This window comes from Miscanthus floridulus, chromosome 19 (genome assembly GCF_019320115.1).
Source record: "Miscanthus floridulus cultivar M001 chromosome 19, ASM1932011v1, whole genome shotgun sequence".
NCBI lineage: Eukaryota > Viridiplantae > Streptophyta > Magnoliopsida > Poales > Poaceae > Miscanthus > Miscanthus floridulus.
The window spans coordinates 16,515,214-16,541,064 of record NC_089598.1 but is presented as its reverse complement, the minus strand read 5'-3'; the positions used below and the strand labels follow the sequence as shown (position 1 = coordinate 16,541,064).

General features: G+C 43.8%; 4 protein-coding genes and 1 pseudogene across 4 annotated transcripts; 2 read left to right on the top strand and 3 right to left on the bottom strand.

The window, feature by feature from the left end:
- Positions 1-367: 367 nt before the first annotated feature.
- LOC136525634 (uncharacterized) lies at positions 368-1,901 on the top strand. The gene is made up of 4 exons (XM_066518560.1): positions 368-412; positions 675-810; positions 1,068-1,465; positions 1,560-1,901. The coding sequence occupies exons 1-4, from the start codon at positions 368-370 to the stop codon at positions 1,899-1,901; spliced, it is 921 nt and encodes a 306-aa protein (XP_066374657.1).
- Positions 1,902-4,384: 2,483 nt separating this feature from the next.
- Positions 4,385-7,078, top strand: LOC136527886 (vesicle-associated membrane protein 711-like). The gene is made up of 4 exons (XM_066520743.1): positions 4,385-4,729; positions 5,461-5,651; positions 5,931-6,094; positions 6,586-7,078. The coding sequence occupies exons 1-4, from the start codon at positions 4,510-4,512 to the stop codon at positions 6,674-6,676; spliced, it is 666 nt and encodes a 221-aa protein (XP_066376840.1). The 5' UTR covers positions 4,385-4,509; the 3' UTR covers positions 6,677-7,078.
- A 2,148-nt stretch (positions 7,079-9,226) lies between these two features.
- On the bottom strand, positions 9,227-12,904 carry LOC136529374 (uncharacterized). Its single transcript, XM_066522450.1, has 3 exons — positions 12,602-12,904; positions 12,235-12,348; positions 9,227-12,109 (listed from the first exon to the last, which is right to left on the bottom strand). The coding sequence occupies exons 1-3, from the start codon at positions 12,902-12,904 to the stop codon at positions 9,503-9,505; spliced, it is 3,024 nt and encodes a 1,007-aa protein (XP_066378547.1). The 3' UTR covers positions 9,227-9,502.
- A 1,877-nt stretch (positions 12,905-14,781) lies between these two features.
- Positions 14,782-16,064, bottom strand: LOC136525633 (uncharacterized; annotated as a pseudogene).
- Positions 16,065-16,252: 188 nt separating this feature from the next.
- Positions 16,253-17,255, bottom strand: LOC136525162 (L10-interacting MYB domain-containing protein-like). The gene is made up of 2 exons (XM_066518160.1): positions 16,956-17,255; positions 16,253-16,843 (listed from the first exon to the last, which is right to left on the bottom strand). The coding sequence occupies exons 1-2, from the start codon at positions 17,253-17,255 to the stop codon at positions 16,301-16,303; spliced, it is 843 nt and encodes a 280-aa protein (XP_066374257.1). The 3' UTR covers positions 16,253-16,300.
- Between the last annotated feature and the right edge of the window lie 8,596 nt (positions 17,256-25,851).

Genomic DNA, 25,851 nt, shown 5'->3' with positions numbered 1-25,851 from the left:
GGGTTCGAAACGGGTTCGCCGGTGGGCTGAGAATGGGCTCGCTGGCGGGCTCCTGGGTTTTTTTGTTTTTTAAAAACATTAACCGCGGCGGGCAAAGCCGCCCGCCGCGGTGAAGCCACGATTTACCGTGGCCTCTAGGCCGCGGCGGACGGTTTTGCCCGCCGCGGGAAACCGAAAACGCCCGCCTCTAGTAAAGTTTGTGTAGTAGTGAAATATATTACTATAAAAATATAATAAATTCAGTTTTAATGGAGGTTTCACGATTTTCGACCGACTTCACCGACGCAGCGTGCAGACCCGTCGTGATGTAAGCCACGTATCCCAGGATTTCATCGTGCGGCCAGGGGAGGAACGGCTTCCTATTCCCATGGGCCTGGAGGCAATTGTTCACGGCGCGGCGGTCGATATCAAGGCCGTCTTTAGTTGGAGGCCGGATTCGGCAGCACTGTTCAAATACTGTAGCGTTTTGTTTTTATTTGGTAATAATTGTCCAATCGTTGACTAATTAAGCTCAAAACGTTCGTCTCGCAAAGTACAACCAAACTGTGCAATTAGTTTTAAATTTCATCAACATTTAATACTCCATGCATGTACCGCAAGTTTGATGTGACGAAGAATCTTCTTTTTGCATAGTGCCAAATTCAGGAAATCTGGGGAACTAAACATGGCCCAAGACGTATCTTTCCAAGAGCAATCTTGCGGCTGCAAAGATCACCGGTTCATCGGCTGCAGCAAAGATCACCGGTTCATTAGCGAAGCAGCCGCCGCCGACGAGGACGACTCGTACTACTAGCAGTGCTAGTGCCAAAGGTATTATTACTCGAGCACGCCCGAACTCTCAATCTCCCATTACGTGGTTTGTAACAATGTAAAGTAAGGCCTCGTTTGGAAACTCGAATTCTTTCGAGATTCCGGACTTCTTCTGCATGGGTAATTCATCAGGATATTATTTTAATCATCATCTTTGTTATTAGTGGAGGGTTTTTTTACCCTGAGTTTTGCTCCCCCTTTCTCCAAAAAAAAAAAAAAAAAAGCCCTAAGGGGGTATTGATGTGGATGCATGACAGGAATGGACCCTTGCGTCTACGACATGATGAAGAATCAGCGGGCGGCAAAGGCCGCGCAGGCGTCGGTAGTTACGGTGAAGAGTGAGCCTGACAGCAATACGCCGCTGTCCGGGAAGAAGAGGAAGGTGACGGAGGACGCCGCGAAGCAGGGTCCGTCGCGCCCTGAGCCGAGCACGCCACATGGTCATGCCCAAGGCTCGCTGTCTGGCGCGTCACCTTTCCCGCCGGGTTTCTCCACCCACAAGTCATCGAAGGTTACCCGTGAGCCTGACGGCACCTCCGACTGGGAGAGCGCACGGCTGATGCTGCAGAGCATCGTCACGCCGGCGCTAGAGCAGACGTTCTCAGCGGCGAAGCCCTCCGACGTCATCGCCTCGAGCTACATGACAGCGCTACAGGTTTTTCTTTTCGCTTTAGTCCATTGCGACTCGTTTCGTGCATGTGTCATTCTAACCCGCTCTCTTGTCGTGGTCGTGGGCGACGCGCGCGCAGGCCGCGAACTACGCGTCGTTCTCGCTGGGCTACGCGCTGGAGCTCGAGGAGAAGCTCGCGGCGAGGGAACGCGAGGCGGACGCGCTGCGGCAGGAGCTGTCCCAGGCCAAGGCCGAGCTCGCCGGCGCGAAGAAGGCGGCCGCGGAGGAGCTGAGGAGCGCCGCGGAGGCTGCGGTGCGCGAGTTCCGGGGCTGCACGGAGCAGGTGCTCCGGTTCGCCGAGCACGCGCTGCCCGGGTACGAGAAGGGTATGGAGGATATGAAACGTGCCGTGCTGCGCCGGTACCCGCACCTCGACCCGGAGCAGCTCGTCGTGCCGGCGGACGGCGGCGGAGGTAAGTAGCGCGTTGCGTGACTGGCGTCGGATCGATGCTGGGTGGGTTTTTTTTTTTTGGCGTGACTAACCTCAGGATCATGCGCGCTTGGTTAGATGGACTTTATGTATCTAAATCCATCGGGCTAATCTCAGCTCTCAATGCAGAAATTATCATAGTTTCTATGTACATTAATTATACTGTCTATTTTGCTGATGTGGCAAGATATTTATTAAAGAGAGAGTAAAAATCATAAAAAACCAGGTCTAAGTTAGAAACTATGTCTACACAAAAACCCAGACATGAAGATATGTCAAGAGATGTGATTGACATAGAATAGGGAGAGAATATATGTGATTAGATAAAAAATTATTTTGTAGAAACTATTTATTAGGACCATGGTTTTTATACGTAGTGTCTATAAAAATTAATTAGTATAGAAACTATCACCCTTTTCGCTAGCCCAAACCAGCCAGCCAATAGTGTTTTTCTCTCACAACAAATCAACACCAGCCAGCACAAACCAACCAGCGAACAGGCCGTATATATATAGCTTTTTAGCATTGAGACTGCCCTTACTACATGTTTGTAAAGCCTGCTCTGTCGTACGTACATGCCTGATTTTGGTTTTAATCACATTTTGCGACCTTCTTCGGAATATTGGATCCTACATGTGTTGTAAAGCCTGCTCTGCCTTTGATGTTTTCTAGTTCATCGAGATGTTCTAGACTTCTAGCCCGGAGGGGATGAATCATGGACTGTTCATTGATGATTCCAAGTTGATGGAGGTCCTATTTGGTGGAATTTCGGCAGGCTCGCTCCTATATACATATACTCCCCCTCCCTCTAAAACAAATGCACTTCTACAATTGTTTAGAAATGCCAATGCTAATAGCGAGGTTATATTTGTATCCCTATCAAAAGGTGTTGCAGCATGTAATAATTGCATTGCCTACTAAAACTGGGTGGTCCAACACCTCTGCATATGTGTCTTAAATGTAGGACAAAATTTGAATGCTAGAAATGCACTTATTCTCGGACGGGGTGTACTAGCTACGCTCCATATATATAGCTAAGTCATTGTTATCTCTGTGTGCCTCAAAATAAATTAGGAGATTTATGTATTTAACTAGAGGAGAAATCAAATTTTACAAAGTTTGACCAACAATTGGTTAAATTGTGTGCAAGTTTAGGGTATGAAACTTGCAACAATTGATTTATGTTCAAAGATGATATTGGTTTTTTTTAGCAATTGACTACCTATTTTAAGAGAATAGGTCAAAATCTTATTTGTATGACTTTTCGTATGATCAAATACATCTGTTATTTCTGGACGGAGGAAGTAAGTTATTTATTTATTTATTTATTTATTTTGCTTCGATAGCTCACCGACGATGTTCATATGAACAATAAACATTGTCGTTACCTATTATTCAGGCTAAACATCTCAACAAATGATTAAATGAACACAGTCCACTAGCCTAGCAGCATACAACCATTTAGAATTTGGATGGAAAAAATCTCAAAAATCCTAAAATCCTATCCAAACATACTATATTCTAGTAGATTTCAACATAAATGTAATATAAACATATCATATTTTTTTTATCTAGATTCTTAAAATCCATTTGGAATAAAGGGACCTTAAAGCCCACAGGTGGGACGGGTGAAATCGTAGCTGAGCAAACTCGCTCACCCCACATTCAAATTTAGGGAATCGCTCGGATGTCTCACTGAGGTTTCATTCCTAAATCAAATCACCTCAATTAACATGATTTGATATAGTCTTAATACATCCTTTTCTGTTTAGGGGCCATTTAGTATAGCTCCCGGCTGCTCTCTTCTCCACGCACTATAGAACATTGTAGTATGATGGAGTTGGGGCCGGTGGAGCTAGAAATCGTGGCTCCATCGGCTCCTCCTCCTCAGTTTTTTTTTTTGGCATGAAAATCCAAATGACTCCTTGCCATAGTAGCACACAGTAATACCATGCACACCACTGTGGTTAGCCTTGCTCCTTTCTTTCAAAATGTTTGCTTTTTGAGTTTGAGGTCCTGTTGGTTGTTGCAAAAGGAATTCAACGGACGGTAGCAACAATCTGAGCAGCATACATACCTCCGAGATGCCACGGGCCCACGGCACATGTAGGCTGCCTCTCCGGCTCGGAAGCCTCATGGGGTGATCAGTAGCGTGGCAACGGACGTCGACGTGCTGCTCCAACGGCAAAAACGGTCGGTCCGAAGGACAAACCGGGAGTCGGGAGCCCAGGATGGGATCCAACCGTGAAACGACGTGAGCCCGAGCCGGACTCCGACTCCGTTCTGGAAGCAACGGCCGCCCGCGTCGTCACAGAGCTAGCCCAACCGGCCGGCCAACCAATACACAACAGCTCTGCTCAGCTGTACACGCACGCGCCGGCCAGGCCCCACAAGCCTCCCGTCCCGTCCCCACTCCGCACCCAATAGGCAGGCAGCCAGCTCGGCGTGTCCTCCGTCTCCATCTCGGCCCAGCCGAGCCCAACCTGTCCGCCCTTTTCTGAAGTTTTCTCCCTCCCCCGAGTCCACACGGCAGAGGACGCCACCGGGGGAGCAGAGGAAGGAGGAGGGGGACCCGGATCGGAGGGAACAGGGGAGGGAGATGGCGATCCTGTACGCGCTGGTGGCGCGCGGCACGGTGGTGCTGGCGGAGCACAGCGCGGCGGCCACCAACGCGGGCGCCATCGCGCGCCAGGTCCTCGAGCGCCTCCCCGACGGCGGCGCTGACAGCCACGTCTCCTACACGCAGGACCGCTACGTCTTCCACGCCAAGCGCACCGACGGCATCACCGCGCTCTGCATGGCCGACGACGCCGCCGGAAGTAAGCGCCTGCAGCTCCTGCCCGTCCCGTCCTCTCCCCACCCCTTCCCGGTACGATCGCACTCGCACGGGGTTCCGAGCTCGATTAGGATGCCTCCGCGGTTCATTACGTGGTCCGGCGCCATAGGCCGGCGGAATAGCGGAGATCCGGGCCTTCGGGACAATAATTCGGGGTTTTGTCGTCACGCGTCCATCTGGTCTGTGACTAGCACCAGGCTGCCCGCTGACCTTAGGGGATTGGTAGATCAGGACAAACTGACGAGTTGCAATTGGATTTCAGTGTAGCCTGCCAAATGGCGTCTAAGGGTTGATGGGCTGGGAGCATTAGGTTGAGCTCGTTTCTGCAGTTATGGGTTGGTAGCTCCGGTTTTGTAGCTGTTGACTTCGGGATCAAACTTGCTCATTGCTGCATAAATAACAATCTGTCTACTAATTCTCAACCTATAGCACTGTCTGCTGGTTCTTAGTAGGTTTGAGCTAAACTGTACTTCTTTGTTGGTAAAATCAAGAGCAGAATTGGTCTAGTTGTTTCTGAGTATCATCTTGTCCTGCTGGCTGTAAGCTTTGCAGTACAATCGCATACGGTGACTGTTTTGTACTACTAGCCACATCCTCACATCATCAACTAGAATCTATGTCAGGAGTTCTGTATCGTCATTGTCCACAGATATGTCTCTGTTGCGAAATGCTTAGCCATGAGCTTATCAGTGTTTTTTTTTCCTTTTGCCATAGGACGTATTCCCTTTGCATTTTTGGAAGATATTCATGGGAGATTTGTCAAGACATATGGTCGGGCTGCGCTGACAGCTCTTGCATATGCAATGAATGATGAATTCTCAAGGGTCCTGAGCCAACAAATGGACTACTATTCAAATGACCCTAATGCGGATAGAATAAACCGCATGAGAGGTGGAATCAATCAGGTAATGCGCCCATTATTTCAGTTGTTTCATATATGAAGACTATCCTATATTGAAGAACATATATATTCTGAAAACCAACATTGAATGTATGCTGTGATCTCTGAGCCTATAAACTAGAACTGGAAATGCTCTTGAATGAAATGCTTGAAACCTTTGTGGAACTGCTTCTTTCCATATACTTGTTTAAACCAAACCATAAAAAAAAACACTCGTCTTGCACATTGCCATGAAAGAGTCTCACAATACAAAAGGATTTACCTATTCATTATTTTCTCTCAGGTCCGTAGTGTTATGATTGATAACATTGATAAGGTCCTTGAAAGAGGTGATCGTTTGGAACTGCTGGTTGACAAGACTGCAAATATGCAAGGAAATACAGTTCGATTCAAAAGACAAGCTCGGCGGTTCAGAAACACTACTTGGTGGAGAAATGTCAAACTCACGTATGGGATATTCTGATTTCTTGACTTAATTTAAAACACGTCGCTATCATATTTTTTCTTGCATATTGATCTCTCCTTCCTTTTTTCCTCACGAATTCTTAATTTTGCTTCTGGTTCATGAACTTCGTACTGACTTTTTTCTTTTTTTTGCGAATGTCGTACTGACTTTTTTCACTTTCCATGGATTCTTAATTTTGCTTCTTAATACCCAACTCAATATGCAATTTTGTTGAAAAATAATCTCCTTAACTTTTAGTGTGGGATGCATGTAACCATGTACTCCATGACATTCAAGCATGGGAACTATTTCTCCTTTCTTGTCGTGCCAAGCAGTAACCTTTACAGTTTTGAATAATTATTATATGTGAAAGCTGGATGCCATAATCATTGGTGTGCAAGTCTTAGGCTCTTGGTATGATGCTATGATGTTTCCTCCACTGCTGTTTGAGCTTTTCGCCCGCAATAATCATATTCTATCTCTGTTTGTGCAGGGCCGCATTGATACTTCTCCTCCTGGTAATAATATATGTCGTTCTTGTGTTCATGTGCCATGGTTTCACCCTACCAACTTGCATAAGGTAAGGCATGATCTGCGCATTGTGCCTTTTGGTGTGCATGTTTGTGTATGTCCCTGTCCCCGGGAGCAGCAGCTATCGCAATACCATTGCAATTGTTTTTTTGTGTAGAGGAAAGCTACAGATTATGATGTGATTGTGAAAACTCAATTAAAGATGTAAACTTCACATAAACTGCTTCTTGTGGGTTGGGCTATGGCCTTGTACATCTACGAGAATTCGGTGCTTGGATTTGTGTTTATTTGTGGCTATTCTTGTGTCTGTACATGTATTCAGTTACGACTATATTATGGCTATGCTAATGTAATATTCTTGAATTTGACAAGATGACATACACATGGAGCTGCCATGAAAATATCTTCCCAGCACTCCAGCAGCATGTTAGTATATATCTATCTATCAGTGTGTCCATCTCCTTCCTTAGAAAATCAATGTGCAAGTGCAATGTTGCAGAATTTATTTTTCTCAGTCACATTTACATTCATGCCTGATCAGAGGTTGGACGGAAAGAATTCTGCTCCATCTTTGGATCATCGATTATGGCATAATGTTAAGGCTTTCGAACTACCACTTGTTACTTGTATATAGTTGTGCATTGCGCTTACCTTGCAGAGAAAACCTTGGGTGACTCAACAGACATAAGTGCGCCAGTGCGGTGCCCTTCAAAGAAAGCTGATTCGTCCCGGCCGCGTTGAGAAACATATAAGGCGTGTTTGAATTTGTGCCGACGCGAGCCCTGCCAAACCTGGGCAGCCTGGCCAAAATTCGCGGTTGCTCATTTGCCTCTTTCCATGCCTTAGCGATTGAATTTTTCTTTTTTAAAAATTTTGCGGTTGCTCCTTGCCTCTTTCCATGCCTTGAGCGGTTGAGTTTTTTCTATATAACCTTACAGATGACGGTATAACATAAATAGGAATGACCAGACAGTCGATAAAGGGTTGGTTTGGGATAGGCATATGAAACTATGAAAGACAGTCGATGTAGGGTTTGGTTGGGGGTCACGTATCAGGTGCAAACCAACTAACCTGTGTAAATTTGGAAACTATCCATCAGAACCACTAGATGCTGATTCAATGGATAGGGTGAGAGGTGAAATTTTTTTGCGCTTAAGTCCCTCACCCGTCGGCCTTTTTTTTGCGCTTAAGCTCTCTCATCCTATTCATTGGATTAGCATCTAGTGGTCATGATCGATAGTTTTCAAGTTTATACAGATTGGTTGGTTTGCACCTGATGTGTGAAGACTGTGGGTTATGATTTGCTGGGTCTGGAAGATTTGCGTCTTCCAGGAATCTCGTCACTAACAATCTCGTTGCTTCAATGGGTACGGACGGCAAATATCTGAACTGACGAATGGTCAAAGTCAAACACAGCTAATAAAAATGCTGTGGCCACAGCTTGCTACACAAGGCCGAGAGCGCGAAATGCGGAGCAACAGCGAAGGACAGAGCTCTGCCATCTACCGCAAGGTTGTCAAAATCGTATATCTTAAATCGAATTGGAGGACTTTGGATAAGATCATAAACATAAACAGCCTGTTCGGCAAGCCGTAAACGATCGTAGATCGTGGATTATAAGCTGAAATAATATTTTTCTCTCACACCAAACCAGCTAGCAAGTAAATAATCTATGATCCAGCCCAGCCAGCCGAACAGGCTGAAAGATCATAGAAACATAGGCTCTACTAACTAATAAGATTGTAAAGGAGTAAAATCTTATGGTAAAATCGCGGATTTGAAGCACTATGATCTAGATGGCAAACGGACAACGATACTACTCCAACGTTTTTTTTTTGATTGATAGGTACTACTCCAACGTTTTAGCGTAGCTGAATCTTGTTATACACACACGGACACAGGATCATTGTAATTTGGATATTTTCCTTTGCTTCCTACCCTACTTCTCCACCATTTCCTCTTCATCGATGACCTCCATTTCGTCGTTCACATAGCCCAAGTCCTTGTACTGATCAATGAGGGCCCTCGTACTCGCGTACCTAAGAGCAAGGGCATTGTCATCATCAGTCGAGTCGATGAGATCCTGCACCACCTTGTTCCTCTTCCTCTTCTCCCCGATCCCGGCCGTGGGCTTCACCTCGAACACAACATCCAACGCCGCCTGCGCCGCCTTCTTCCTCTTCAGGATCTCATCCCCTCAGACGCGCTTGCCTCCATCTTCTTCCCGGCCTCAGCCGCCTGGCCCTCCACCGCGAGGTTCGAGTTCGACGCACTCGCCTCCTCCATCTCGAGGCCACGGTCACCGACACCGGCCCCTATCGCCCACGATCGAGCCCTCACTGCTCCCTCTCCAAACACAGCCTACCACCCACGCCACGTGGCTTTTGCGGCTGTCAGTTGAATCCGCCACCCACGTTGCCGCGGCGCACATGGCCTTGTCATGCATGGCAACCACGACCACGAACAGCCGGCGTGGGCTGCCAATCGACAGCAGAGCATATACAAGGCATAAGATCACGGATAGCACACCGCTATCCCTCCCATCAGGAACCAGGATTATCTTATAAGCACATTCCAAGCAGAAGAACAACAATCACGCAGAAGCAAGAGTCCTTTCTCTCCCTATCTGACACACATGTAGCAATTACGGGATAACTCGTCTGTACTGCAAACACAGGTCCCAAATAGTAACATACAACTACAACACAAGGTTCACGACCACTCCGTTCTTACAACTTACCGTAGAAATTTACCCTAACAACAAACGAGAGGCATGGTAGCAACACTAAACCCAAACAAGGGCAGCTCAAGGTGTAATTTCAGACACACTGGTGGATAGTGTCCTCCCAGGTTGTGCATCCAGAGTGATGGTCACAGCATCACAGCTGTTTCATTGATTCCCCAGGATCATGCTGAAGTATGGGTGGCTCTGCGTAGGCTTCCGACCTGTTGACGTTGCGGTCAGCTTCTTCACCGCCCAAAGCAGAAGCGCTGAAAGTCTCGGCAGATTCACTTGAAAAGTCATTGACGAAACTTGTCCTGGACTCTGCGTTTGTTCCGAGAAGATCAGCTACCTGAGGAACAGATATCCCACTCTTGCTTCCACAGCCTTCAGATGAGACTGCAAAGGAGTCCACTGAATTGGAGTTGCTTTGGAGATTTTGGTATTGTCCCTCCTCTTTAAGCAGCATGACTTTGCTGCATACCTGATCATTAGTAGGTGCACAACTGCGACTTCCATCACATGATAAAGTGTCTTTAGAACCAGTCACCAAATACAGAGTTTCATCATCTTTCTCATCGCAAGAGTTCTTGTGTTCACTTCTTCCATCCCCACTACCTGTGTCCACAGTGGTACATTCCAGAACAGTCGAAGTATCACCGCAACAGCTGTGGTAAGGTTCGTCATGAGGGAGCATAATGGTATCTTGGTGACCTGTAGACACATGTTCTGAAGTTTTATCAAATAAGAAATTCTTTTTTGCACTGTCTCCATGCAGTGGTGGGAAGTTGTTAAGAGGTCCACAACCTTCACGATCTGACGCAGCATCGCTAGGGACTACTTCATGATAGTTTTTAACAACATGGCATACCTCTTCCCTATAACCAGAACACAAACTCGTAACCTGATTTCCACAGTCTGTATCGGACTTAGGAGACATTACTTCAGGGATTTCTGGAATCAGCACTTCATCATCATGAACTACTTCAGAACAGCTCAGCACATTTGGGGTTTGTTTCTGCAGCAAGGGCATTTCAGTTTCCAGATGACAAAAGGTAGCAAGCCTATCACTCTCATCGGAAGGCAAAATCTTCTTGTTTTCACAATCTTCATCATGGCCGGGCAAGAAATCCATGGTTTCAGATTTTCCCAGGAGCAATATTTTATCACCATTAACCACTCTATAGCAGCTCCTAATGCTCTGTGTTTCTTTCTGTTGGAAAGATGTTCCAGTGCCCAAATAATCAGCAGCCACGTGACTCTGAGTTTCATCACTCAATAAACTTTTCCTAACCCCAAAACTCTGCTCAGCCAACGTCTCCATAGTTTTAGAACCTTCAAGAATCAATGATGAATCACATGTGACATCTTCACTGTATTCAAAGCAGTCTTGAAAGCTTTGCTGTTGTTCATCTTGCAGGAGCACCTTGGCGTCAAGATAGGGTATAGCCAACTGAGTATGTGTGTCCTTAGATGACAAAGTGATGCTCTTTTCTTTAAAGTTTTCATCAGGTACTGCAAGCATAGCCATGGTTTTGGTGCCTTTAGGAATCAATGCAGTGTCACTTGGATACTCTTGATGGAAGGATGCTGTTGCTTGCCTCTTCTTCTTCTTCCTTCCTTCTCCCTCAACATCATCACTGCAAACCACCTTAGCATGCTGCTTACAATTCAAGAAAGGGGTTCTCATTTCTTTAACATTGTCCGCATTGCAGTCAGGTACTCCAGCAAATACTGTGGGCATATTTAATCCTTTGTCACAGGAGACTATCAATTTTGGACAACCTTGAGGAACAAATGACTTTTTACAAGTGTTGTATCTGGCAGGTTGTTTGCTAGATACATCCCGTTTATTTCCATCCTCACATGGAAATGGAACCAGGCCTGTCTGAATTCCACTCTGCTCTCCCACAGAAGACTTGGTGGATCTTCTCCAGACAAATGAACGATTAGATGCTGGAGCTCTGTTCAGCCCATCAGCTGAAGGCATATCCGGCATTCCATCATTACGACATGGAAATGGCCTGTTATGCTGTGCCTTCCGTTGTTTTTTCCTCTGGGAAAGGGCATTGCTAAACTCAGCACTCCTTGGTGGAAATGCTTTGGTCTTGAACCTTTTTCTATGGTTGTAGATTTCATTCTTTCTCACTAACCGAGAAAACACGCTTGTTCGCCCTTCACTGTCAGCACGGAGTTTGGAATCTAAGATGGGTGGATAGCATTCATCTTCTTTCCTAATACAAACTTGGTGGAAAGTAGTATGGTTCTCAGAGTCACTGCTACCCTTAGATTCAGAAGAGTGGTTCTCATCTTTTAGCAACGCAAATAGATCATCAACACCTTCAAAAGTATCTTCCTCCTGGGGAAGAGGTATATAGTCATCAGTAGATTGGTCATGCATTGCTTCTTGGTTGCCAGGTATGGTGGCAGAGGCCATATCTGCTCCAGATTGCAGCGGAGATTTTGATCTCTTGGACTTAGCCACATCAGAGATGTCTGATTGTATGCCTCTGTGCACTAATGCCACGGGATCAGTTAATTTTTCACCCAGTGATGCTGTATGCTCCCCAAGAGTGGTGGAGGAACATGTTTGACAGGTGCTTCTGAATGAACCACATGAACTGCTGTTTGGGCTGGACTGCACATCAGTTACTTTAGCCAGAGAAGAAGTCTCAAGGTCCCCTGGGAGATCATCTTGTAATCTTGGATTCTGAGGAAGCTGCAACCTGTTCTGTGAAGAAAACAAATGGAGAAGCTTTGCAACCTGTATAACAGAAGCACCCTGAGGTCAGTAGCTAAGCATATTGCTTTCTTTAAAAGCAAGGTTTTTCCTCCATAAAAAAAATAGCTAAGCATATTGACAGAACACCAGAAAATTGTGGAGCAGACCTGTTGGTGTGACAAACCATAACTAAACTTGTTTTTAACAGAGTAGTTCTGAACAGCATCTTGAAGTTCACTAAGCATCAAAGGCTTGCAAAACCAAATCCTCTTAAAACGCATCTGGATTCAGTGAATCAGAACACGAATAGAATTATTATGACATAATATCTCAGGAAGAGCGGTATGAGAATTATCAGGAATACTGTATCATGGGAAAACTACAAAATTAGTTGGGAAACATAAAATATAGGAAGGAGGTGTTTCAAGTGGGTTATCATAATTCATGACTCCTAGTAAATTTACATGGTAGCACTGGAGTAGATGACCTATAAGACAGTACTTAGTATTTAGTAAATCTCAAAAGTATTCATGCCTGAGAAGGATACCCCTTTCCTGATGTGACATATGCATCAGGAATAATGTTCACAGCCCCATCTGAAGTTGCTTCGAAAACACCATGAAGCTTACACTGATCAACATCATATAAGAATAAAGTTGTGCCAGCTTTAACTTTCTCTACAAAATCAGCACAGAAACGAGGGAGGCCAAAAATTTTCTTGTCAAAGCACTCCTTCCTGGTCAGATGGTTGCACAGAAAAACTGCACCACCAAAGGTTGCACACTCTTTACTCTGTGCCTTCACCATTCCAAAATCCACTGAATTCCTTGATAACATGAAGATTGACAATGAAAACGATAAGAAAATCAATAATTACACTAAAAACAAGAAGAATAGCACATGCTTCTTTGGCTTCTGCAGATATTACAAGAAAGAATTGCAAAAAAAATATAATTAATATATAAAACAACAAGGGGCGATAAGCCTATCATGTCCAGAGTTCTTTTTTCTTCCTCTTAGCAAGTGCCACAGGGAGGCACAACCTTATATTTCATTGATAAAACAGTTTACAGTTTCTGACAAGGTTTTCAACAAGGGGTGATACGAACATGCCTTAGAACATTTTTCAATAAGAGGAGAAAGCAAGGAACAAGTTACACACTACCAACGGGTAAGCCTAGGCTAACCATGGAGCACCAACCACACATAACAAAGGTTTATATTTGACACAAATAATTGGCGACCACATGAAGCTAAACCACCCAACAAGAACTAAGAGATCCATAGAAGATGAGTGAGTGACTGCAAGTGCTGTGTGCTGTTGTGAAATTCTCCAGGTCTGTTAAGCGTAGATCTTTATCTCGAGAACTACCAAGTTCAAACAAGATAAAGGAACACAAGCGATCAATAACTGGATATATCTGGTTCCAATTTTACTTGCAAGAAAAACTGCATGGAAAACCTTTAAAAGTTAAAACACCATAGTCCACAGATGTGCACACAATTGCCCTTGCCTTTGCTGTTCCCTTCCATAGTCCCCCACACAAAGAGGAACAATCCAACAATATTCCAAGGAACCGCAATTCTTAGAAAACATGTACAGCTCGAAACGAACTGTAATTAATAGGGGCGGGTTTTTGCCGTGCTGCATGGGGGGTTTGGTGGAATCACAAACATTTTCGCAAAGTAAACTTTACCCGCACCAAGAGTTCTCAGACCTATGACACGAATCTAGACCGATCGATCCTGCGCGCGCTGATGAGGGAGAAGCGCCAATCAAACAGGATCAGACCCAAGGATGGATGATCAGACCAGCACTCTACTACGCGGCAAACAAATCCACTACTAACTGATGGACTAAAGAAAGCTTCGGATTTGGTTTCTCGGAGAAGCTAAAACAAACCGCAGAAAACGAGGAACTTCTCGCAAAATTCATCCGGAAGCACGGAGGCAAGGTAGGGTTCCTTACCACCTAGTACCAACGGAAGGAATCGATCAATGCTGCTTGCCGCGTCCGGATGGGCTCGCCGTCCCCGCGCCAACCCAGTATCAGCAGAGGGTGCGGGGGCAGGAGGACGTCGACAACTACTCCGAGCGCAAGGTGGCCGGCGTGGGGGTGGTTTCGTGCTTTCGGCGCGGCGGCGCAGTGGGTGCTGGGGCTAACGCGGAGAGGGCGGTGGTGTGGCCGTTGGGCGTGACTCGTGAGCGAGTGCCTCGAGGTTGAGTGCTGGGAGAACACTTTCATTTCTTTTAGGGAGGGCTTGGTTTCCGGTACTTTCTAAAATTCGTATCACATTGAATACTTTGGTCTGTTTGGCATGGCTCCAACTCCACATAGAGCAACTCCATTCTAGAAATTCAGTTGGAGCTGACTTTGAGTGGAGTTGGAGCTGTCTGGAAGGGGTGTTTGGCTAAATTGGTACTCTGAGCTCTAGAGTTGTGTTTAGACAGTGTTGTTAGCCCATTTTGCCCTTGCACAACGTACCGATCCCATCAGCTTATTCGTTTGCACAAGGACATCTCGTACTCGTACTACTACTAGCACAAATCAAGGTATAAAATAAATTCCAACAACATATAAGATAATCTGAAATAATAATTCTTAGATAATCCAAATATTTCTTAGATAATCCGAATAATCCATGAAATCAAATAATCCGACATACACGTCCAACCAAATAATCCAAGATACAAAGTTTAAGAACATGATTATATTAATTCCAAGCTAATGCGATGGATGTAGCCAAACTATCACGAAATATGTCTATGGTCACAAAGCTTGCTTCATTAGTAGACGTATCAGAGGCATGGCGAGACATAGCATACTTGTTGTACCTTTCCGGAATAGTTGGCACAAAGTTCGGATCTCGATCAAATCTAGCAAAGTCCACATCCCCACTAACATGCTCACGTATGAAATTGTGGACGACCATGCATGCAGCTACAACCTTCTTTTGTGTTAGCATGGAAAAATGGGGCATCTTATAAAGAATTGGCCATTTCATCTTTAATAGTCCAAATGAACGTTCAATCACATTACGAACAGATGAATGAATCCGATTGAACTTTTCTGTTGGAGTATTTGGTTCCATACCTCGATGTCACTCTGGTAAATGATATCTTTCACCCTTGTATGGAGATAAGTAACCTGGACGATTAGGATAGCCCGCGTCCACAGCATAGTACTTGTCTGCGGATATGAAAAAATAGCATAAGAATTCGAGTTATAATTGACCATGCAAAATGTAAGTTATTTTTTTACCTTCAGGAGGATGCGAGAAGGCCTGCTTATCCACTTCCATTGCATGGTACAGTACACTTGTGTCATGATAAGCCCCCGGTTGCCCCGCAGACACATATGTGAAACGCATATCAAAATCACAAATGGCAAGCACATTTTGAGTAGGAACTCTTGACTTTCCAATGTATCTAACTTGTTCCTCAGGTGAAAGAGACACTAGAATATGAGTTCCATCTAGTGCTCCTATGCAATCCTTGAAATGTGGCCATGCTCTTTTGTCATTTCTAATTCTCTTGTGAACTGACCAAAAATTGGGATCAATTAGTCTTATGTAATCCTTAGCCATTGCAATCACACAATCAAGAACTTCATGAAATTTCTTACTAATGGTTTCACCAGAATGCTTGAACCTATTTTGCCCTTTTCTATTTGTCTCACAGCCACCACATATAAATAAAAATATTGCTAGTGATTCATAAGTATTTATGAACTTGGATGGTTGCAAACCATAACGAGTAGTCAACTTATCATGAAGATCCAGAAAGATGCGCTCATTCATCCAAAACATTCTGTGGCATTCTCCTGGAGTGTTTAGGGTCTCAGTCACCCATCCCATTCCACTCAGCTGTGATATCCTTGGTGGTGCCTTGTCCATATAAAGGCTCACATAAGCCTTAGCAAGATTTGCACCACCTTGAATGAGAGAAAAAATTGATCGTCATCATCACTACTGTCACCACTTTCACTTGAAGACATCTGTGAACCCTAGGTCAAATTATAGAAAAAATAAGGTCAACCATGTGACAAGCTGATGGACAAATAATTGTGAAACAAGGAAAAAAAATGGAATAATACAATCTGAGTTCATTCATACGACAAGCCTTAAAAATAATTGTCAAACATGGAATAATCTAAATTATTACAAGCCTTAAAACAAAGCAATGTAGCAAACGACACATCAAGGTAGCAAAGGATACATGAGACAAGCACTCCTACTTTGCAAGCCTGTCATTATATTTTCTAGTGAGCCAATTCTTCTTAATTTCATTAGTAGGTAAGGTCATGAACATCTCCCTTTGCTCCCTCTTGACAAACAATGAAGTGGCAATGTAGTGTTCATCGGATCCATACGCAGCACCACATTCAATTACTGCCTTCATCACTTCTTCAATAGTGAATTTTCCTTCTTTCTTGGCAGCATATGCACTTGCTGAACTAGCCATACTAGTGCATGCTTCTTGAATGAGGATTGCATTGGCTGTCTTAGGCTTCTTGCCTGTAACATGGAAAGGCCTTGCCGGTCTCTTGCCACTACTAGGGGAAGGGGTAATCTCATCTAAATCCTCTTCTTGTGTCGCACCTAGTCCAGCAACTTCATCATCCACACGAACAACATCATCCACAGCCACTGTAGGAGTGTTACCACAAGGGTTCCAATGATCAGAACCAACATTCACAATGCCTTGGAAACAAATTGCTAACTCTTCTTCATTTTGAAGTGGCTGCTTCTTAAATTTCCCACAGCCTGGAATAGACTGAAAATATGCAAAATAGCAACACATATTAGAACAAATACTTATAGCTCTAGCTTTCTTCCACCATCAATTAATTTAAGAAGTAGGTGATATTCATAAAACAAGCACTTACAGCTTTAGCTTTGTTCCACCATTCATCATCCATATTAATAGTGCCATTATTCCAACCAATTCCTGTTTGCCCCATTGTTAACTTTTTCCATGCCTTGAAATCTTCCTTCAGTTTGTCCCACTTGTTCTTGATTTGGTTCTTGGTCAATACAATACCCGTCCGATCTTTGAATCCTTTCTCAACCTCAGCATAGCCCACTGAATTCAAGAAAGTATTTGGTTGGTTTCCTTTCTCGACTTGCTCAGCCATCAAACCACAAAGGATCCGAAGGTTCTCTACGTTCCAAACAATTTCCAGCATCTATACCAACTCAACACAACAATTCAGAACATGACCTAGCATAGGACAATTCTACACATCATGTTCTCCAAAACCATGAACTCACTGTTCTTAAAAAAACACACAGCATAGAGATGGGGATGGGGATGGGGATGTGGATGGGGATACCTTGCAAGGTTGGGGGAGCGTCGGGGGTGCCTTCACGTCGCCCTTGTTCTCCTTCACCGGCCACCGGTGGGTGGAGAGGTGCCCTTCTTCCCCTTCTCTAGGGTTAGGGTTGAGGATGACCTTCTCCTTGTCTTCTCCTTCGCCGGCCGCCGGTGGGGGATGGAGGGAGGGGGCAGGGAAGAGAGGCGGAGGGAGGGGACGGGGGAGAGAGGCGGAGAGAGGGGGGGCGGCGCCGCCCGACCTGCTCGTCCCCAGGAAGCGGACGGCGGCGAGTGGGCGCTCGCGTGAAGGGCGTCGGGTCGGGGGAGTGGGCGCTCGCGTGAAGGGGAAGGGGTCGGGGCAAGGAGAATAGAAAAAATAACGATTCACTTGTGTAACCAGTGGCAATTGCGGGTAATTTCACCCCAACTCCATGTCTACCTCTGTTTTGGCCGGTTTTGGAGCAGGAGAAGAGGTGCTCCACAAATTTGTACTGGGGCTCCAAAAACTCCATGGAGTTGGGCTGCTCCAATATTTTTTGGAGTTGGGGTGTTTGGCTAGCTCCACCTGACTCTGGGGTGGAGTTCGGCTCTGGAGCCATGCCAAACAGGCTCTTAGACACATGTATAGAATATTAAATATAGATTAATTACGAAACTAATTGCATAACTTATGACTAATTTACGAGACGATTTTTTTAAGTTATGATTTGACAACATGGTGCTACAGTAAACATATGTTAATGACGGATTAATTAGGCTTAAAAAATTCGTCTCGCAAATTAGCCTCCATCTATGTAATTAGTTTTGTAATTAATCTATATTTAATGCTCCTTATTAGTATCTAAACATTCGATGTGACATAAATTTTAGGAGCGACTAAAAAACCAAACACCCCTAAATATAGTGTTTGTAAATAAATCATCTGCATAGTAAAATACTAGAAGCGTAGCCGCGCGTTGCTGCAAAAAATTACGAATAAATTAGACTAAATTATTTATTTGATGGAATAAACTATATAAATTAATGTTAGTGGATGCCGTGGTATACTAATGACGACAGTTAAATGCATTTGATAGTGGGATGCTAAGGTGGATTGCTTGCTAAGGTGAATTCCCCGCGTTTTGCTGCGAAAATTTGAGAAGTATCTTTAGATGGTTATTGGATGAAAAAAACAAAACTGTTCAAATAAATTATGGATTGAAATATATATTATGCTTGGGTGGATTTCATTTCTCAAGTGAAAACTCCACAAGTTGCTGAATATTGAACTAATTTTTCGTGCCAGTTATGTAAGAACTCATAGTGTTAGAACTATCCTAGTTAAACACTTTTTCTGGACTTTAACATAGTCATGAAGAGAAGATAACAGTAATCCACTAAGGTAGACCATCCTTTCTCGTGTAGAGATACCAATCAACTTAGAAAAATGGTGTGCACCATGTGGGTCAGTGAATAGTAATTTTACAGCAACATATAAAGATCTTTAGACAAAGAAGATTAACCTATTGCCACGTAGTCAAGGCATCGCACTTGCAAAGCAGCATAGTGTCAAGTCCCGTACATCTCCATCTGAGATCCTTCTGATGTACAAATGAAATCAACAGCATCAGATCAGTGATTTGTTTAATGAGCGAGAATTGAGAGGAAGGCTTACCGGGGTGGTAGTTATCCACAACAATGGACGTGGACGGTCACTGTTGCTGCTAGCTGAGGAGTTCTTGGCTCCGAGGACATCAGCTCACATATAAAGGGACACAGATGCAGCAGCAAGAAATTAGACGGTGACCATTGCAGCGCACTGGTAGAGAACAGAGCTTTACTCTCGGTGGGGAACCTCCTCTAGTCCCGGTTCCCCATCCAGGAGCAAGCATTCGAGATTAAAGAGGGTTCTTTAGGTCCCGGGTCAGGAACCGGGACTAAAGGAGGACCTTTAGTCCCGGTTCGTATTACCAACCGGGACTAAAGGTGTCTCCTGACATGCCACAATGGCCGGGACCTTTAGTCCCGGTTGGTAATACGAACCGGGACTAAATGTTTTATTTCTTTTTTCTTTTCTTTTCAAAATAGGTTTTCGAAGTCGTATTGTACGCTGCTAATTATACATTTATACGCGCGTATAGTATGTTTCGGTTCAAGCACAATGAACGTATTAAATCACACAATTCAAGCATAGAAATATATATATATATATATATATATATATATATATATATATATATATATATATATATATATATATATATATATATATATATATATATATATATGCATGCATGCATATGTGTATTTTACATTATATTATTTCATGTGCATATATTACAAAAAAATTGTATTACAGTTGTTGTGATATAACAAGTTTCCTCTCATCCTCTAGCTTGGCTTCTATGGCAGTGTTGGGTCGAAGTAGAACTCGCCCTTGGAATCGATGACCTGCTCATTAAAAAATCCGGCTATAGACTCTTGAATTGCTTTGATTTGGTCTTGCCGTATGACCTTTTCCTCCAACCATCGAGTCTACAGGTTTAAATTAAAGGAAAATAAATTAATATATGTACATATATATATAAAGACATAGTAACACAATCAATAATAATAATTAAATGAATATATAGTGTATTTTTAACGTACTTTGAGTCTCTCTGTAGGAGTTCTTTGGGAGACCACCTTGATAAACTTGCAAACATAGTAACCACAGTAGTTGTTCCCCTGTTCCTGCCTCAGACACCACTTTACGAGAAAAAAATTTGTCATCCAATCTGGTGATGATGCGATTCAGGGGACTTACTTTCAAAGGGATTACATTCAGTGGCGCTTTGCATTTTTTCCATGTGTTGCTTCTCAATAAAGGTTTTCCAAACACTGCCCAATAAAAAATTTGCCACGTCATCAGATATAGTTAATCATCATGTTTGTGTGTATATATAGTTGCTAGAGATCCCGAAATTACCTCTGGATAATATCTATCATATCTTGGTAGTCTTGTTGTGGTTTTCTCATCGAGTCATAGATTATCAAGTGACTTTTCACCAGATCGATGTCTATCAATATCCAGTGATTGCTGCATGTGTTTATAGGATATAACGCATAACACTCATTAATTAACTAGAATCAACATATGAGCCATTAAGGATGATCGACATTATTAACACTCACTTGAAGTTATAGGGAAAGAGTATATCCTTCTTGTGGCGTTGGTTCACTAAGAAGTTCATGAGGTTACTCTCTGACTTAGACTTCCAATTAGTCTTTGGAGTAATTGGGTCTTTAAATATTATATGGGGATCAACAAAACCAATTTCATTGCAGCCTTCCTTTCTGAGCTCTGTCATTGTAAATCTACATATATATAGTACTTGTTAGGATAATTTATATGCATATACACACATATGATGAGTTTAATAATAGATCGAAAGAATTATTACTTACAGGCAATAGCAGCTAATCATAACATTGTCCAGAGAGGTCAGGTGGCATAGTTGATGAAATTCTGCAAAGTCAACATACATAACATCATCGCCACGGAACCAATGTTCGTCTCTAATTCTGACACCAATGCAGAAGTCTCCACCGGTAGACGCCTGCATGTACCACTTGTTTAGCAGGTACATTTGTGTCCCCAGATCAGATAAGGCTTAAGGGTTGTATAGACTCTGGCCTAGTACAAATTGTTTCTTCCAAATATCAACCTCCGCCGCACTCTCAATGTTTCCATCGCCAAACATCTGGTAAAGGTCGAGACCAGTCTCATCAATAAATTCACCAAGGTGATCCAAATCGACATCCGGAGGTATGTTTGCCTGATGCATTAATCCTAAATTCGAACCATATTCATTACCAACAACTAGCGGGGGGACTGATTGGTGCGCTTGTTGTCCGAGTTGGGCAACTCCTTTCCCTGCCCGCTTCTTTTTCTGTGCCGCCTCAATTGACTTGGTGAGAGTGCGGTCATAGTCCGATAACGTTGATTTGGATGGCTTACGAGATTCCCGCTGTTGTTGCTGGTAAGAAGCCACCCTTTTTCTTAGAATATCTGGAGCTACGAAGAAGTACGGTTTCTCCGGGTTTCTCCTTGCTTCTTGATTCTTTTTAAGTTTGTCATAGAATCTAGACATATCTTTTTTATATGCATCAGTTCCTTCTTCCTTCTCTTCAGATATTATTTTGGGAATAGCCCTTGGTTTCACGGTGGCTTTCTTTGCAGGCGGGGACTGGTTCTTCGTTTGAGGGGCTGTCCTCTTGCTAGGCTTCTTGGTAGGCGAGGGCGGGGGAGGCGTTGGAGACCTCCTTGGAGGTATTGGCAGCGGCGTTGGAGACCTCCTTGGAGGTGGCGGCTGTGGCGTTGGAGACCTCCTTGGAGGTGGCGGCTGCGGCGTTGGAGACCTCCTTGGAGATGGTGTGGATGCAGCCTCGCCTTTCAACACAATGTCATCGTATAGAGCACTATGATGATCTGGCAATTGAACAATTGGATTTAGGTTGGGGGAGGATCTGCTATAAAAAAGGAATGACATATTATTATGAGCAGATTGTTAATTATTTAAGCCAATACAAATTAATGATGTAGTGTTTTCATCCGCACGTACCTATGGTGAGGTAGTTCAGGAAGAGGTGGAGCCGACATCCCTGGAATGATGATGTAGCGCTTGCGCCATAGAATGAATGTCTTCTCCGCTTCTCCTAGAGTCTTCTCGCCATCACCTTTAGGAATGTCAAGAGGCAAATCACTAAAACCTTTTTCAGCTTTATCTACCGAGATGGTAGCATATTCTTCTTGGATTATATTCCCATGAATCCTTGGTGTTTTGGTTCGGTCAATATCCTTCTTGGATTATAATCCCATGAATCCTCTAGGACTTGCCAATAGGGTAGGTTCCAAAATATGGACTTCTTCTTCCACATGGGTGCGTGACCGTTAGCGTTGTTCGGAACAGGTTGGCTATCATGTCCTTCTCCAAAGACGACTTTCACATCATTGACCATATCGAGTACATCCTCACCGGTTCGGTTGCGAGGCTTGGTTAGGTGGTCTGCCTTCCCTTTAAAATGCTTACCTTTCTTTCTTACGGGGTGATTTGCAGGAAGAAATCGACGATGGCTAAGGTACACGACCTTTCGACATTTTTTCAAGAATACACCTCTAATATCACCGAAGCAGTGTGTGCATGCATTATATCCCTTGTTTGACTATCCTGAAAGATTACTTAGAGCAAGCCAATCATTGATTGTTATGAACAACAATGCTCGCAGATCAAAGTGTTCCTGTTTATACTCATCCCACACACGTACACCTTCTTTATTCCACAAAATGAGAAGTTCGTCAATAAGTGGTCTCAGGTACACATCGATGTCATTGCCAGGTTGCTTCGGGCCTTGGATGAGCACATGCATCATAATGAACTTCTGCTTCATGCATAACCAAGGAGGAATGTTGTAGATACTTAGAGTAACAGGCTAAGTGCTATGACTACTGTTCTGCTCTCCAAAAGGATTAATACCATCTGTACTTAAAGCAAACCTTAAGTTTCTTGCGTCATTTGCAAACTCTGGGAATTCTCTGTCGATTGCTCTCCACTGGGACCCATCAGCAGGGTGTCTCAACATATTATCTACCTTACGGTCTTCTTTGTGCCATCGCAATAATTTTGCATGTTCTTTGTTTCTGAACAGATGTTTCAAGCATGGTATTATAGGAGCATACCACATAACCTTGGCAGGGATTTTCTTCCACGGACGTTCGCCCTCAACATCACCAGGGTCATCTCGCCTGATCTTATACCGCGACGCATGACATACCGGGCATGTATCCAATTTCTCGTACTCTTTGCCACGGTATAGGATGCAGTCATTAGGACATGCATGTATCTTCTCTATTTCTAGCCCCATAGGACAGACAATTTGTTTTGCTTCGTAGGTAGTGGCGGGCAATTCATTGTCCTTCGGAAGCATCTTCTTTTAGATTTTTAGTAACTCTCCAAATCCCTTGTCAGATACACCATTCTTTGCCTTCTATTGCAGCAATTCTAGTATGGTTCCCAACTTTTTCTGCCCTGCATCACAAGTTGGGTACAACAATTTCTTGTGATCTTCTAGTATCCGCTCGAACTTGATCTTCTTTTTTTCACTTTCATATTCTCTTTGTGCGTCACGAATGACCTGAGAAAGATCATCAGCCGGCTCATCTTCTGCGGCTACTTCTTCTTCAGCTTCTCCCATTGCAGTATCATTGAAGCACGCACCATCGGGAATAATATCATTGTCGCCCCATTGTTCTTCTTCACCTTCTTCCATTACAACACCGGTTTCTCCGTGCTTTGTCCAACAAATATAATTTGGCATGAAACCCGATTTGAACAAGTGTGAATAAAGAGTCCTTGAGCAAGGATATTCCACCGTATTCTTACATATGGCACATGGGCAGCACATGAAACCGTCGCGTTTGTTTGCCTCGGCCGCACGTAACAAAGAATGCACGCCGTCAATAAACTCTTGGGAGTGGCGATCAACATTATACATCCAATGACGGCTCATCTGCATTACATGACATAAATACCATATTAAAACCTAGATCATAATTAATTATTTATACAACATGTGTGCCACCACAAAAGATACAAATTTATGAAAGCATCGCTACAATATAGACAATCCCAACTACCACTAAAAGAACTAAAGCTAAAATACATTTCAGGAGCATAAGGATTTCACGACCAATCTCAACTAAAACAGACAGATCCTCTGATTGTGCAACATCTTTGGGCTTCTTCGGCTAGATCACTGCCTCATTAGCTGCCGTATCTGCATATTGTGCAAGATATTTTTGCACGAGTTCAACATACTCTTCCTCCCAGTAGAAGCCTGAACATCGTCCACTGCCATCCTACTGAAATTAAAACAAAAAATTAGAACTTTAATCACAACCATCATGAAAATAGGTATAAACTAACCATAATCATTAAATACGATAAAATAACTCACATTGCGATCCGGACACTTGTAGAAGATACGATCCTTGTTGGGACCCTCCTTCTTCACTCGGTACTCCATTACAATCTTCGTCTCATCATGACACTTGCCACATGGAATGAGAGGGAGGCCCGGCCTAAGTCGCTTTGGAAACCCATGAGAGGCCGAGGACCCGGAAGCAGTTGCCATCTACTCTCTATACTCATTTTTAATACACTATAAATTTCTCTTTTTATAAACAAATAAAATTAAGAAACTATAAAATTATCTAGATCTCTAAACAATGATATTTTTAATGGTCATTGTGTTCTCGTCTTTTACTGCGGCAGGTAAGTAATTCACATGATATTTCCGCAAATATCAGGACATGTGAATAAATAATCATCCGTACTAGTTGAACTTGCTTACGTGATCATCTCAGCGAGCATTTCTCCACTGGACGGCACCGTACTTGGTCAAGGAAGAGCTCCGATTCTACGAGGAAGGGAACACGGTCTCCCACACGGTCTCCCACGACCGTTGTCACTCTCCCTCGTAGAATCAAAGCTCCTCCTTGATGTCCGTTACCGCTCGACAGAGAACATGCTCGCCGAGCTAAACACGGTCCGCAAGTTCAACTAGTACGGATTTTCTATAATTTTCTAACTATTTTCTAAGTTTTTCATTTCATAAAAAGTTAAAATAAAAAGTACGGTGATTGACAGACTACTGCGACGATATCGGGACATGTGAATAAATAACCATCCGTACTAGTTGAACTTGCTTACGTGATCATCTCGGTGAGCATTTCTCCACCGGACGGCACCGTACTTGGTCAAGGAAGAGCTCCGATTCTACGAGGAAGGGAACACGGTCTTCCACGACCGTTGCCGCTCTCCCTCGTAGAATCAAAGCTCCTCCTTGATGTCTGTTACCGCTCGGCAGAGAACATGGTCGCCGAGATGAATACGGTCCACAAGTTCAACTAGCTACTTTAACCTTCTTTCATATAAATATGCAAGCTTGAAGTGATTTTGAGCTCAAATTGCTTACAAATGAAAAAAACCATAATAAAGAACCATATATATATATAGTGAACAAAATGAGATAAGACAATGGTGAAAATGAGAGTATGAGATTGGTAACCTTTACAACTGAAGAATCGACGGAGAAATCGAAGAAATCGACGGAGGAATCGAAGAATAGATGGAGGAACAATGGAGGGAGGGAGGAAGCAAGAACACTACTACAGTGAGCTTCAAAATATGCTGAGCTCGGGCTCGGGGAGGAAGGAGACGGCTGGGATATAAAGGGGGGACCTTTAGTCCTAGTTGGTGGCTCCAACCGGGACTAAAGGTAACTTTCCAACCCTGGGCGCAACCACGGCCCGGGAGTAGACCTTTACTCTCGGTTGGAGCCACCAACTGGGAGTAAAAGTATACCTTTAGTCTCGGTTGGTGGCTCCAACCGGGACTAAAGGTCCCTGCCACCTCTATCTGGCGCAGTAGCCGTTGGGCAGGGACCTT

Bases quoted from the DNA above. Each gene is read 5' to 3' on its own strand.
- LOC136525634 (XM_066518560.1), top strand. From the start codon at position 368: ATGGGCCTGGAGGCAATTGTTCACGGCGCGGCGGTCGATATCAAG. The intron at 811-1,067 runs GTATTATTACTC...GATGCATGACAG, and splicing joins TAGCAGTGCTAGTGCCAAAG to GAATGGACCCTTGCGTCTAC. The intron at 1,466-1,559 runs GTTTTTCTTTTC...ACGCGCGCGCAG, and splicing joins GCTACATGACAGCGCTACAG to GCCGCGAACTACGCGTCGTT.
- LOC136527886 (XM_066520743.1), top strand. From the start codon at position 4,510: ATGGCGATCCTGTACGCGCTGGTGGCGCGCGGCACGGTGGTGCTGGCG. The intron at 4,730-5,460 runs GTAAGCGCCTGC...CTTTTGCCATAG, and splicing joins GGCCGACGACGCCGCCGGAA to GACGTATTCCCTTTGCATTT. The intron at 6,095-6,585 runs GTATGGGATATT...CTGTTTGTGCAG, and splicing joins TGGAGAAATGTCAAACTCAC to GGCCGCATTGATACTTCTCC.
- LOC136529374 (XM_066522450.1), bottom strand. From the start codon at position 12,904: ATGTTATCAAGGAATTCAGTGGATTTTGGAATGGTGAAGGCACAGAGT. The intron at 12,349-12,601 runs GCATGAATACTT...CACTGAATCCAG, and splicing joins GAAAGGGGTATCCTTCTCAG to ATGCGTTTTAAGAGGATTTG. The intron at 12,110-12,234 runs GTCTGCTCCACA...TCTGTTATACAG, and splicing joins ATGGTTTGTCACACCAACAG to GTTGCAAAGCTTCTCCATTT.
- LOC136525162 (XM_066518160.1), bottom strand. From the start codon at position 17,255: ATGCTGGAAATTGTTTGGAACGTAGAGAACCTTCGGATCCTTTGTGGT. The intron at 16,844-16,955 runs GTAAGTGCTTGT...GCATATTTTCAG, and splicing joins GGTGGAACAAAGCTAAAGCT to TCTATTCCAGGCTGTGGGAA.